Below are 13,124 nucleotides of genomic sequence, written 5' to 3' on the forward strand. Positions count from 1 at the left end.
CCGTTCTTCAGAAACAAGTCAAGAGCAAGCTCTTATTAATCCCGAGGTGTGAGGTGGTCAAGCAAAGGGACGTACTGTACATGACAACCCCTGTTTATTGATGATGGATAACGTTTAGTTTTTCCCCAGCACTTCCTTTGAAATCTCCTAATGAGCGTGATTTGTGGAGAGGAAATGGACTGCGGATGCTGTAGTGGAAATGGGCAAACTCATTTTTATAGCTGAAAGCCCTTTGTGGTGGATGGGCAGGATAATTCATCTGTAACTCATTTAGCAGCTATAGGAACCAACAAAGACCAACATCCAACCCCACTTGAACTGAGGAGTCGTCTGTATCAAGACCGCTGACTCTTTACATGGTCAGAGAGTTATTGCTCGATTAGCTCGACATGTGCGTAAGTGGACAGCGAAGAATGTTCTGAGAGATGTTGAAAGTGCGTCTGTAGTTTCTACCCGTCAGCGTCTACAGGTGGTTGACAACAAATGGCGGTTGAGTTGAGTGTGTTTATGAGCTGGTGTGGTTTCTTCATGTGGACAGGAAGTCAAAATGCTTAATAGACTAAGTGCCTTATCCCGGGCCTCAGACCATTTATATATGTTAGTGGTGTTGAGATCTGGCAGGAGCTGGTTTGGTTATTAGCAAGTATAAAACATAAATTATTGACATTAATACAATTATTCATATCAATTTGTCAACCGTTAAAGTACTATTCCACATTTATAGAGTGAACAGTGAAAAGTTGAATCCGAGCACTGACTATAACAACCAGATATTATCACAACACCTGTGCACAAAATAATCCCAGAAACCGCTCTTTAAAACTTTAACAATTATAACAATTTCACTTCATGATACTAATCAAAAATCAATCATATTATAAATCAACACCTGCTATACAAGCATACTAAACCTAGAAGCAACAAACAAGCACGTGGTGAGGTGAGTGTGTATGTGTGTGTGTGTGTTTGTCCTTCAATCAGAGGATCGGCGGTTCGATCCCCGGCTTGTGTCCTTGGATAAGACACGTAACCCCAAGTCGCTCCCGTAGCTGTGCCTACGGTGTGTGAGAGTTGTATGAGTGTTAGTTATTTGCAATCAGTGTATGAATGATGACACGTCGTGTCAGAGCGCTTTTAATGGTCGGAAGACTAGAAAAGCGCTCTACAAGTACAGTCCTTGTGATCTTATAGTCACAAGGAGTCCGACTTGTGACTATAAGATCGGTTAGCTGGTCATTTAATTGATTAAATACAGTCTACCGACTTTACTCGGGGTGGCGGATTTTAAACACAACAAAGCTCAGCAATGTGGGACAACGCTATTACAGCAGCGGCACAACAATTACCTCTGCGGTCAATAAAATGCACAATAACACGATAACAGTACGGCTCAACAACCCCCAAAAAAAGGTTGCAAAAACACAATAAAAGCTAGAACATGGTTCCTCCGACACGGTTCAGTAAAATGTTAATGCTGCTGCAAACCCTCTTAAAGAGGAGGCCGGGAAGTGTGTGACGTTGACACCAGAGAATGTGGTTGGCTTGCTATCTCTGTTTCTTCTAAACATGAACATGATTTCCCCTGAACTCAATCACCACCACGATCGTTCAATATTCTGAACCAAGCCTCTTTTTAGTGGCCTCAGCTGAGCTTGAATCTGCATTAATTGCTTTTTTGGCCACTTGGGGTTAACGGAAACACGCTGTAAATGCCACATTGATATTTTAACACCATTTAAGGTGATGTGGCAACAGTTGCCTATTAACTCATCCAGCAAATATAGAGCAACATTAGCATTCACTTGGTGGCGTGTTTGTGTGCACCCAAAGAATGAGAGTCCAATATTACGTATCCTCTCCTATGAAGCTCTCCTTTTAGCTCTGTTTTTGGCTTCTATTCACCCCTGAGGGGAATATCCTTCTCTTTAGCAGATCAAAACTCCACTATGTTCACCAGCTAGTCGCTAACTGTGTCTGAAGCTGTGTTTTCTTTAACATTTAACATTAACGTCTCCTGACCATAGAGGTTGTAGAGAGCACTCGTATGAGTCCTTTAGGAGGGAACTTACAAGCTGCCTCCTCTATCATTGAGGTATGAACACTTGTAAGCTTCTGTTTACTGGACACTGAATACCCCACATATTTGAGCTGGGCCCAGCAGCCCCTCTGCCTTTGCTGCAGCACCACTCCTTTCATGGAAGTGAGAGCAGCTGTTTCCCTTGAGTCACTTATCTCATAATCGCCGTGTGATTTTTACACCGCTCGGAAGTTGTTAAGCTCCCAAACACTGTTTGCCTTTAAGTACTTACAAAGTACAGTTTAGTTTATTCTTCACGCTTTAACAGATATATTTATGGAGTTGAGATTAAAAGCAGGCTGATTAAAGTCAAGGACTATTAATACCAGGGTGGTCTGATTTACACTGATATCTGTTGTAATTTAGATGGGCCTTGTTGTTGCTCTCACAGAGCCGGAAATACCCTGCGGACCAGGATGTCCATGTAGGTCACTTCGTCTCTGAAATGTACCATTTATCTCGGCACTTTGGTGGAGTGTTTTATGAAGTCGTGCTCAGAGATAACGCAGGAGGGGAACAACAAACACTTCTGTGGTTTCCTACTTGCTGACATAGTTCGAGCAGTTCAATTTGGTTTCAGTTCAGTTGTCAGCTGATGTGCAGATATTATTCTCTACATCCTGGATGCTTCAGGTTAGTGTGAACAGCGGCGCTTGTGACTGTTCAGGAGTCACGGACTGCAGATGTACAAAATTAATGTTACAAATAATAGAATAGCACTCTGTTGGTTCGTTTATAAAAAATAAGGAATTAAAGCCACAGTTAAGGCATGGCGCAGCATCTCTGTACATGGAAATATATAGTTTATTCAAACGATCCTTTGACATGTGGTTTTTACGAAGATGACTGTAAAGTTTAATTTTTTCATTCAGAGAAGGAATGGCCTCAGGCCGTGTTTACACAGCCTCCCACACCTATCAAGCGTGGAAGAGAGAAATAGTTGAGCGTGTGCGCACAAGAATGAATTGATTTGCCAGTGTGTACAGAGGAACAAGGAGAAATGCACGTACGAGGACGCTTATCGTGCGTCTGATGATGAGCACTCCGTGAAGCCCTCGCCATTTTATGAGCGCTTTCTGGTTTATGTTTTAAACTGCAAGTTTATATTAGTGGAAGTTGTCACAGGACGTGGGCAGGTTGTGTGTCATACGGCAATCTTTGAATGTCTGTGAAGTCCTCTGTTTGGTACGTGCACTTTGAGGCATGGTGGCCGTGTCCGACATAGATGAACGGGGCGGGATTCACTAATCACACAGGGAAGTTCATCTCATCATCTGTAAATACTATCATTATTAACATGATCTGATTTTATAAAACTCTGATCCTACACGCACACACAATCAAAGCGCTATATGGTCAAATGCTCTTCAATCAACACACAACGTTTGCCCTTTTTCCTGGTTTGGGAAAACAAGTTAGTCGGACTATATGCAAATGAGTTTCTAGGAAGACACAAATGTTCACATGTGTGATGCACACTTACTCACACACCCAGCCTATTGAACACTAACACTAAAACCATCTGTTCCCAGTCAACCATCAGAGCAGTGCTGTGACCAATTAATGAAGCAATGCAGCGACAGAATGACTTCAGGGCTTAGTCGGTGTAGGGGGGAGAGTCACGTTGTTTACAGCGATAACAGGGGCCAGTTATCACAAAGATCCCGCCCGTGTTGCCATGGAAACGGTTGGGTGTTTCACCCTGCCTGGCCTAAAACAGCATCCGACATGCTGACGGCACACGTGGGTCGTTACACTCGCGCGGTAACCCTCATTAGAATGAGCTATGCAGTTTTGGGGAATCGATATTGACTTGACATGTGTCGGTGAGAGTTTTTTTTTCTTTTGCAGCAGTTCAAGACATCTTGGCAACTCCCCTCCTGGCACCAACTCACCCATTCAAAGCTCCTTTTTTTTTGGCTCCGTGTTGCACGGAATAACACACAGGTTTACACATGGTGTCAGTTGCTGATGTACGGGAACACCTCGGGCACATATTCTCCACCGGCATGAGTCAGACGCAGTCTGGCTCTCCTCCAGACCAGACCAGACATGATGATATTTGCGGGCTGAACCGGTTGAGTTGAAGCAACCAGCGTTGATAAAGAGAAGAGGGACACACACACACACACACACACACATGCACACTCTCATTCGGCCTCTTTGAGAAGAGGTGCGGGCATGGGGGTGGGAAGATCGCTGTCAGCTCATATTCGGATGAAACAGGACATTCAATCTCAATTTCTTGCCAATACACAGGTGAGTCTCACACAAACAAGATTACATTCTTTGTTGAAAGGTAACATACATGTGTTTATTGGATCATCAGTCGATCATCCGCTGTTTCGGTTGTGAAGGACACCTTTAGATGTTGGGAGAGGTCAGCGTTGGAGCTGAGGGAAGCGGGTGGAGAGAGCTCAGGCATCTCATAGACAATTTATAAGAGTTAAATGTATCGAATGAAATGAAATGTAAATGTTAAACATCCCGTCACCTCGTGTAAAATACACCTTTCTGACTTTTTTCAATTGTGCTGCTGGAACTCCAAAACTTTTACAGGACTCCAATTGCCATCCGTAAACTGAATTATATTTACTTTCTTTTATGACTGAAGTGCCATAATTTGTCATGTGCTTTTTTATGAGGCTCCTTTATGCCACGTAAAGCCTCCCTCTGTGGCAATTGACCAAGATGAGAGGTGGCGTTCAACCTCAGTCATGTTAGACGCTGCCTATAAACCTGAGGAATTCATCGATGGCTTGTTTGCTTGCCTGGGCCTCCGCCTACTTGCCCAACACTGGCTTAGTCATAGCAAAAAGGAGAGTTAAAGTGAATTACGTGACAGAGATAATCCACCAGTGTGTGTCTCTTCTCCACCTTCGAAATGGGTGGAGCAGAGATCCAAAACAAGATAGGAGCATCCCACTGAGCTAACCTCAAAGTGTTCAACTCTCTGCAGGTCAAACCACGTGTTGAAGTCAGTCTGGGAGATGAGCTCTTGGTGCCGGCCCGGTTCAGCACCAGCAGGACTGCTCTCGACCTCTAAAGAATGGCTGCGTCGGTTCCTGCTGCTGAAGCTGGCGACGGTGCTGCTGCTGCCCCACACAGCAGGCCTCCCCCTGCTGGTGGGCTGTGCCTTCAGCCTGCGGGCCCTGTTGCTGCTCCGCTCCCCCCGCACCTCCACCAAGCCCTCCACCGTGCTCCTGTCCCGGCTGGCTATCACAGACACTCTAGTGCCGCTGCACTGGATGCTCCAGCTGGCCTGGTGGACGGAGGAGGTGTGCTGCGGGACTAAGACGGGCCTCATGCGGGAGGCGGAGTCGACCTGGTGGAGGGAGGCGGTGGGCGCGCTCTGTCAGCGGCTGCTTGACGCGCACCACTTGGCCTCTCTGCTCCTGCTGGGGCTGCTGGGTCTGGAGGCCATGCTGGTGTCACGCTGGCCTCAGCAGACTCTGAGATTCAGGACTTCTCACTGGGCTCAGCTCGGCTGCAACCTGGTCTGGACACTTGTGCTGCTGGAACTGTTGTTCTCGCTCCACTCAAAACTTTTGCAGGACTCCAGGCCTCAGACTTCTTTCTCAACACCTCAAACCTCTCAAAGTTCCTCTCTGATGCCTCCTTCCTCCCTTCCGGCTGTCTCCTCCTACCTGAGGAGGACATTGTGGCTGCTGAACTTATGGCTGCATTACGCTGTCCTCTTTAGCAGACCGCAGAAGAGAAAGAGCTTCTTTCATTAAAAGACTTGCCTGTACGATACTCCATGCCTTTTTTCATTCTATTTAATTTATACAGTAAATGATTTTAATATCAGTAGTAGACATTCTGATTGATATGTGTTTATATGGGCCTTATCTCGAGATGTAACTTGAACAGAACAATGGCCCTGACAAGTGGCAAAAGATTGCTGAAATATGATTAGTTTTTTTTAATAAACTACAATATGACTTGAGCATGTATGTATGTTGAGTATGGTGAATATGCTCGTGGGCCCATAGAGCTTGTGAAATGTAGCTCAAAGTAGGATTTTCAATCAAAGGTTTCCTCAGTTTACATCTGAGATGCTTGTGAAGGAAGCTGATCTCACATTTCAACAGAGAGATTATGATCGGGTTCTTATCGTAAACATACTCTCATCTGGCAGTCTCTCAACTGTTTGATCTGGCAGAGACGTATCCGAATGAAATATGACCCTCTACTAAATGCGTGCAGTATTAGACAGCACACTGCAACATCTTAAGTAGGATTGTATCTAATGTTGCTCTTCACGGCCTCTAATGCGTTTTTTCAAGATGTGTTCTGTTTGAATATATAACGGTATATCACATCTCTCACGCCGGCCAATGCAGCAGCTCACAAATGTCTGTTCACATCTTTCTGAGGCGAACCATTTGCACGGTAAGACTGATTCAGAGCAGGAAAACACCAACTGGGACGGTTCAGCAGCAATCTTTTTTTCAATGAATGGGAACTGCTTCAGCTTCACTTGTTTCAATTACTCAGCTAGCTACCGATCAGATAATACACACAGACACACAGACACACAAAAGGGTTTTTCCGCATAAGCGTCGGTCGAGCGGATGAGACGGAAGCCAAAAACACAGGGTCACAGGGTCACAGGGTCACAGGCCTGAAGGCAGGAACCAGGCACAGTGCGTCATTACGCTAATCTGAGGACACAAAAGATAAAAGATGGATATCATGCAGGTCCACAGTGTACATTTTGTGAGTGACACCACATCGCACACCACAACCGAGAAACGTCGGCGTTAACACCTACGCACAGGACATGAGTGAGCAGGAGAAGAACTCAGATGAGTAACAGCCTCGCCAGTTCTTTAGGATTTCATTGTTGAAGTGTGACTTGTGACCAGCAGAGGGAAGCACAGAGTGTTCATTGAGAGAGTTTGCAGTCTGTGCAGTCTTTTGGAAAACATCCAAACACTGCAGAGGATGGAGGGACTACAAGAAGCCTATTAACATGACTGCTCCAGTGTGTGTGTGTGTGTGTGTGTGTGTGTGTGTGTGTGTGTGTGTGTGTGTGTGTGTGTGTGTGTGTGTGTGTGTGTGTGTGTGTGTGTGTGTGTGTGTCAGTTTGTGTGAGTGTGTAGCTGCAACTTCAAGTGTTCCTGGAACTAATCAATTAAAGCTGGAAACCGAGGAACAACAGGGTGGAGAGGAGTGAGGAACACAGGTGGCGGCTTCCTTCCCATGATGCTCTCTGTTTGGCCTAGTGTCCTTTTGGCACTGGGGCTGTCAGTCCAGGGCAAACAATGTGGGAGGACTGTTAAATATAACAGCGGATCCTGTTGTCCTCTTTCACAGGTCAAGGTTCATTTGGGCCCTGCGGGCTTTGAAAGCCCAGAGGAGCTGGCCGTTTGTTGTGAGGCGACTTCCTCTATCAAGTAATCTGGGCTTAAAAATATATATGAGAGGATATCACAAAAAAAAATGTCTGCAGCCCATCTTTTTGCCAATCATCACCATGCTGTACAGTATGTCCTCTTGCTGTGACATGCAGTTCTAGCGCCCCCCTTTGGACTTTTTTAAATACGTCCGTGTTTGCATGCAGAGGTGAGATGCACCATTGTGTCAAAGATCTTGTGTTCAGAAGAGGGTTGAAGGATAATCAACAACCTAAAGTGTTTACTCCCTTATGTCATGTTTACATAGAAAGAGAAGTCAACCGAATAGACTCCAAAATACCACCGTTGGTTTATAAAGCGTAAAGAGTGATTTAGGGGCAAAGGACATCTCTGATCTACAACGAACCGCCCAGAACTCTCAGGTCGCCTCTTTCAGGTCTGCTTTCTGTCCCGAGAGTGAAAACACACAGAAGCAGCGTTCATATCTTATGCATCATCTGGAACAAACTCCCCGAAATCTTGAGGTCCGCTCCAACTGTCAGTTCTTTGAAAAGAAGGCTGAAGACTTCACTGTTTGCCGCTGCTTTTTATGAATAAAATATGGGACTATTTATTCATATCTCAAATTGCGCTGTGATTGCTCTATTTTAGCTTATTTGTATCTTCTTCCCTTTTAAATCCTATGTGTCCGTGACGTGTCTTTTTTACGTCGCCATGTGGTGTATTTTATTAAATGCCTCCCAGTTAAAGAACTTTGAATTGCCTTGTTGTTGTTGAAAGTTGCAATACAAAAAAAAAAACTTGCCTTGCCTTGCCAAGAAGACCGGAGTGTGGAAATGAACTGATCAAACCTTTGACAGGCGACTTTTTGCTGTATGTACCCAGAGGCAAAGTACATCAGCCCATTATATCACGGAGACAAACAGACGGCTCTGTCTGCACAGGCCCGGGGTCAGTCTGGTCAGCCCGTCTGTCTCGTCTGTCAGCCTGGAGAACGAGCGCTCGCCCATGGCTGCTCATGCTGCACCTTTCACTGTCGCTGCTGTGGGGTAAACAGCCGCTGCCCGATCTCCAGGCTGAGGCCGCAGAGCGTCTGCGGTCTATACCTCTGAGGCCACAGCCACAGCCGGCAGCATTGATCGGGGGCTCCTGGTGTCTAATCAGGTCAACGCTGACTCACAGGGAGCTAAGGTCAGCTATGGACGTACACACATACACACGGAGGAAACCTCGCTGCAGTCGTGTTAATATCAATCCATAAAACCCTCGGAGCTCTGGTCTCATGTGTTTTACTGCCTTGCGGCCTTTTGTCCGGCTCTGTTGTCAGGCCAGAGGTATGTATGCAACGACGGGGCTACCCCTAAACCCTCCTGAAGCCAATGAATGAGAGGATGGACGGAGGCGAGAGGAGGAGAGCAAAGGAAACACACTCATCATCGCATTAAAGGAGAGCAGGACAGAGGGGTCGAGGAAGAGAGGCAATGGAGGGAGAGAGAAAGGGTGGGTGGGTGGGGTGCAGTAATGGGGTCTTTGTTCTGGTTGGTGTGACTCACAAAGCCTCGGCCGGGGCAGCAGAGCCTGGTTACCGTTACCAAACACAGAGAATAAGGAGGGAGGAGTGTGTTTGTGTGTGTCAGAACTAGGGGATGTTTCTGCGACCCAATCAAACCTTACATGTCTTCTCGGTTCATCCAGTCGAGACATTTCAACACAGCTCTCTCTCCTCCGCCTTCGCTTCTAATAGATTTGTGTTCTCGGCCTCCGCGTTGGCTGCTTTGACCGTCAGTACATCAGAGGCGACCTGCTATGCCGCTATCGTTGCACGATCAGCTTGTCAGACCAGGTTATGTAGGAGTTGCACAACGTATAACTTTAAGGGTAACTGACAGGTGACGCCATTCTTCGCGGAATGTGGCCTTTGATAACACAGGAGGTTTTTTGGCAGAAGTCATCTAAAGAGCCCCAAAGAAAGACTAAACTAAAACACAGTACTGTTGGTTGGGGGGGGGGGACTGACCCAAAGTGGTTGTCATGACAAGTTTACAGTAATGTGAAGAAAATACGAAAAAGTAGACCCATCACTTTCGACGGTGTCCTTGTTACGGGGTTGAAACGCAGGCCACAGACTTCAGGGGTGGAATGCTAAAGGGAGGGTTATTGTTTGGTTGCATGGGACGCTGGGAAACACAATATACCAATGTTGGTCAGAGCAGGGTTGATTAAAACTGAAATATTTGGATAACTCTGGAATGAATAGCCATGATACAGACCCTGGTGTTTCCATCAGGATAATGGGTTAATGGAGTGTGACATGAAAATATTGTCTTATCTTAGATTATCCTATGACACAGATGTCAGGAGAATACATTAATATGAATATTGTTTTTTTTAGCCTATCCCCATTGACATTTCCCCCATAATGGTCTAGTGGGTCACTCCTGCCAAGATTGAGTCTGTTCCAAATTCCAGCAACATGAAAGTCTTTGAAAAAGATTTGAAAATGACTTTGAAGCAATACCATATTGGAGCTGGCCAAACGACTGGACTCCTGTTGTGAAACATCATTAAAGAAAAACATGTTTTTATCACAGCGTATGACTTCTTTAAACACATGCACTTCAACACCAACAATACAGAGGTTAAAGACATCTGGTGGTGTGTAATGGATTGTGTGCGTGTGTGTGTAGCAGCTTATGCAGTAAGCAGGATGTCCTGTCCTCCCTGCTGCTATTGTGGAGTGGTCAGCCTGCCAGACGCTACCCCCAAAAACCACTTCCTCTCTGTCAAGTACCTCTCTCTGTTGAGCATACATTGACACACACACACACACACACACACACACACACCACACACACAGCCCCATGCCAGCCTGAACACAATGGGAACCTGTCCAACACCGCCCTATCACCTGGCTAAAAATAACCCTTTTGCAGCCTCAGACAAGAAGACTGTATTGTAACAATGGTGTAGCAGGACTTTGATCAGCCAAAAATATCATTGTGCTCATCACACATCGCGGTTAACAGTATATATCTTTGGCTGGTGTGAGACTCTGAAGACGTCATCCCCATTTTTAACTTTATATACATGTGGTCTGATGCAAGTCATTTGTTCATTGGTACAAGGACATTATCTCACAATGGAAAGCTCAGTTATTCCCTGGCATAAACAAGCACTTAATCTCAGTTTCTCTGAATTTGTCAAAAAGAGTTCATGAACTTCAAGATTAAAAAAGTATCCAATCTTTTACTTAAAGTAGTAGTACGCAGTGATTCTCATTGTTTTATTGTTACATTTAATATTCTGGAAGTAGCATTTGAAAGTAACCACAGTAGTTAAGTTAGATAATGACCTGTGGTTGACACGCCCGGGTAGAGATATAGCCTACCGCTGGGATGATTAACTGATCGCAGACAGGTGTGTAAGTGCAGAGCCAGGAGGACCACGCCCACACACACCCACGCACACCCACACAGACAGCTGCTGTTTTGTTTATTTTATGAATTGTAAATGTCATCATTACTTTTTTACTGTAGGCTCTATGTAAAACCTGAACCTGCAGAGAAACGAGTAATTAAAGCTGTAGAAAGTAAAATACTTCAAGCAAGTACCTCAAGTTATTGTTTCTTTAGTACTTGAGTAAAGTTACTTTCGACCACTGGTCACTGACACAACGGAAACGCCTGTTATCACATTAACACGCGATGTTACAGTGATGTAAATAAAAACAGCTAGGCCTATGTATATAATATTAAAGTGCGTTTCTGGGTCTAATAAACTGAGAGCTGTCCAGCTGATGACAGCAGCCTGTGTCCCCCCCACCCCCCGTCTGTCCTTGTGTCCTTCCTTCTACACAATCCCCTATTCACACTCCCCTCCTCTCACTCCCCTACACTGCCCAGCCGAGGCGCCTATTGTCTCGTTTCCTGTAGCCTGCGCGAGCAGCCCTCCACATAGCCCACACGCACACGCGCATGCACCCCTCGCGCACAGCGAGCAGGCGCGGTGGATGTGAAGCAGCCCCCCCTCACACTCCAAGCGGACGGACGGACGGAGCGAGTCGTCGGGATTAATTGAGGAAACTCACACCCGCGGTGTTTTCGCCGTCGCTAACTCGCTTAAAAAGGGTCCCCGTGACTTCTCCGTGTTAGTCTGGTCCGGTGGGAAAACGTCGAGCCGAGCGGACCGAGCGGCACCGGAACATTGGAGGGAGACAACAAGTAACAAGTGTGGAGTTTTTCTTTTGACAGCTGCGCCGCTGCCAGACTGACAAACATCAGTGACCGGGAGGTGAGCTGTCATCCTTTCAGCTGCCTGTAAGTCCAGTCCGCTTTGTCTTCACACAATAATGTCGTTTTGTTGGCCGAAGTTGACAAAAAACATGTTTCGTCTATAGTTGAGGAAAAACTTATGAGTGGCTGCTTTCCACATAAGATAAATAATGTAGCCACAAAATCCAATTATACCAGTTTAGAGCTGACAAAAGGCAGCTACAGCGGAAAGACGAGGCTTTGAACTGTTGTGGTTGAAGTACACATCCTTCAATACAGGCTAATGCAATTTACTACACAGCCCCTTCAAGAACTGAACTTTTTTCTTGCTCAGAATTGAACATTAAAAGTCGAAATGAGAGGTTTAATGTGTATCACAAATCGTATTTAAAGTGTTCGGCTGCACAGAACAACACCTTTTGTAGGCTCATGCAAATTCACTACGAACCATGCACCAGTAGTGGAAAAAGTACTAAGTAAAAGTAACAATACCACAATATACAAAATGTTTCTTCAGTAAAAGCACACACGTTTCAGCATCAACATATACTTAATGTACAAAGTGTAAAAGTACTCATGATGCAGCCTAATCTCAGCTACTCTATATACTGCTCGGTAGCTTGATCCAAAGCAATAACATATAATTATGTATTAGCTCATCTATAATTTATAGAAGTTATCTGAACCCACTCTGTATGTAGTCACATTAATGTAGTGGAGTTACGTGTACAATATTGGCTTCCAAAATACAGTGCAGTAAAAGTATAAAGTTGCTTGAAAGGGAAATGCTCAAAGCACAAGTACCTCAAAATTGTACGTAAGTACAGTACTTAGTGCATACTAGTACACTCCACCTCTGAATAACAGTTGGCCTCAAGTCTTAAGTGCTGATTGAATATAAATCCAGCCAACACATGATTTTTCTCCACAGTCTCAACAAAAAGATATTTTGTGTGTGTGTGTGTGTGAGATAACTAACAGTTTCAGCATACAAAACTTATAAAGAAGTATTTGGAGAACTTCATATTCATATATTCATGTATTAGTGGAGTGTGATGCAACTTGAGACGTAACTGGAACAAGACGTTTCCGATTGAAAACACACTGTGTGTGTGTGTGTGTGTGTGTGTGTGTGTGTGTGTGTGTGTGTGTGTGTAGCTCTATGAGTTCTACTGGCTGTAAGGGAAGATGTTCTCTCCAACACTGCTCGCCGGGTCGTCCTCCACCTTCAACTCTCCCTCCTTGCCTCCTTCCTCCTAGCGTGTGAGAGAAAGGAACAGCTGGATGTGAGCTGAGCCTGAACTCTATCCGATCCGATCAGCGGGTCCCAGAGGCCTGTTTCTGTCACTGCCGCGGGCCGACTGCGGGGGATGGGGGGGGGAAACCCTCTTAAATGTGCAGCTGTCCCCCCCC

The 13,124-nt window shown here is 45.4% G+C and overlaps 1 protein-coding gene across 1 annotated transcript; it reads left to right on the forward strand.

Moving 5' to 3' along the window:
- Nucleotides 1–4,216: 4,216 nt before the first annotated feature.
- LOC306702557 (uncharacterized protein) lies at nt 4,217–5,814 on the forward strand (the record flags this gene model as incomplete). The annotated part of the gene is made up of 2 exons (XM_079168197.1): nt 4,217–4,336; nt 5,037–5,814. Exon 2 carries the CDS (start codon nt 5,068–5,070, stop codon nt 5,812–5,814), a length of 747 nt encoding a protein of 248 aa, XP_079024323.1. The 5' UTR covers nt 4,217–4,336; nt 5,037–5,067.
- Nucleotides 5,815–13,124: the final 7,310 nt, after the last annotated feature.

The sequence above is a fragment of the Pholis gunnellus genome (genome assembly GCF_910591455.1).
Source record: "Pholis gunnellus genome assembly, chromosome: 10".
Lineage (NCBI taxonomy): Eukaryota > Metazoa > Chordata > Actinopteri > Perciformes > Pholidae > Pholis > Pholis gunnellus.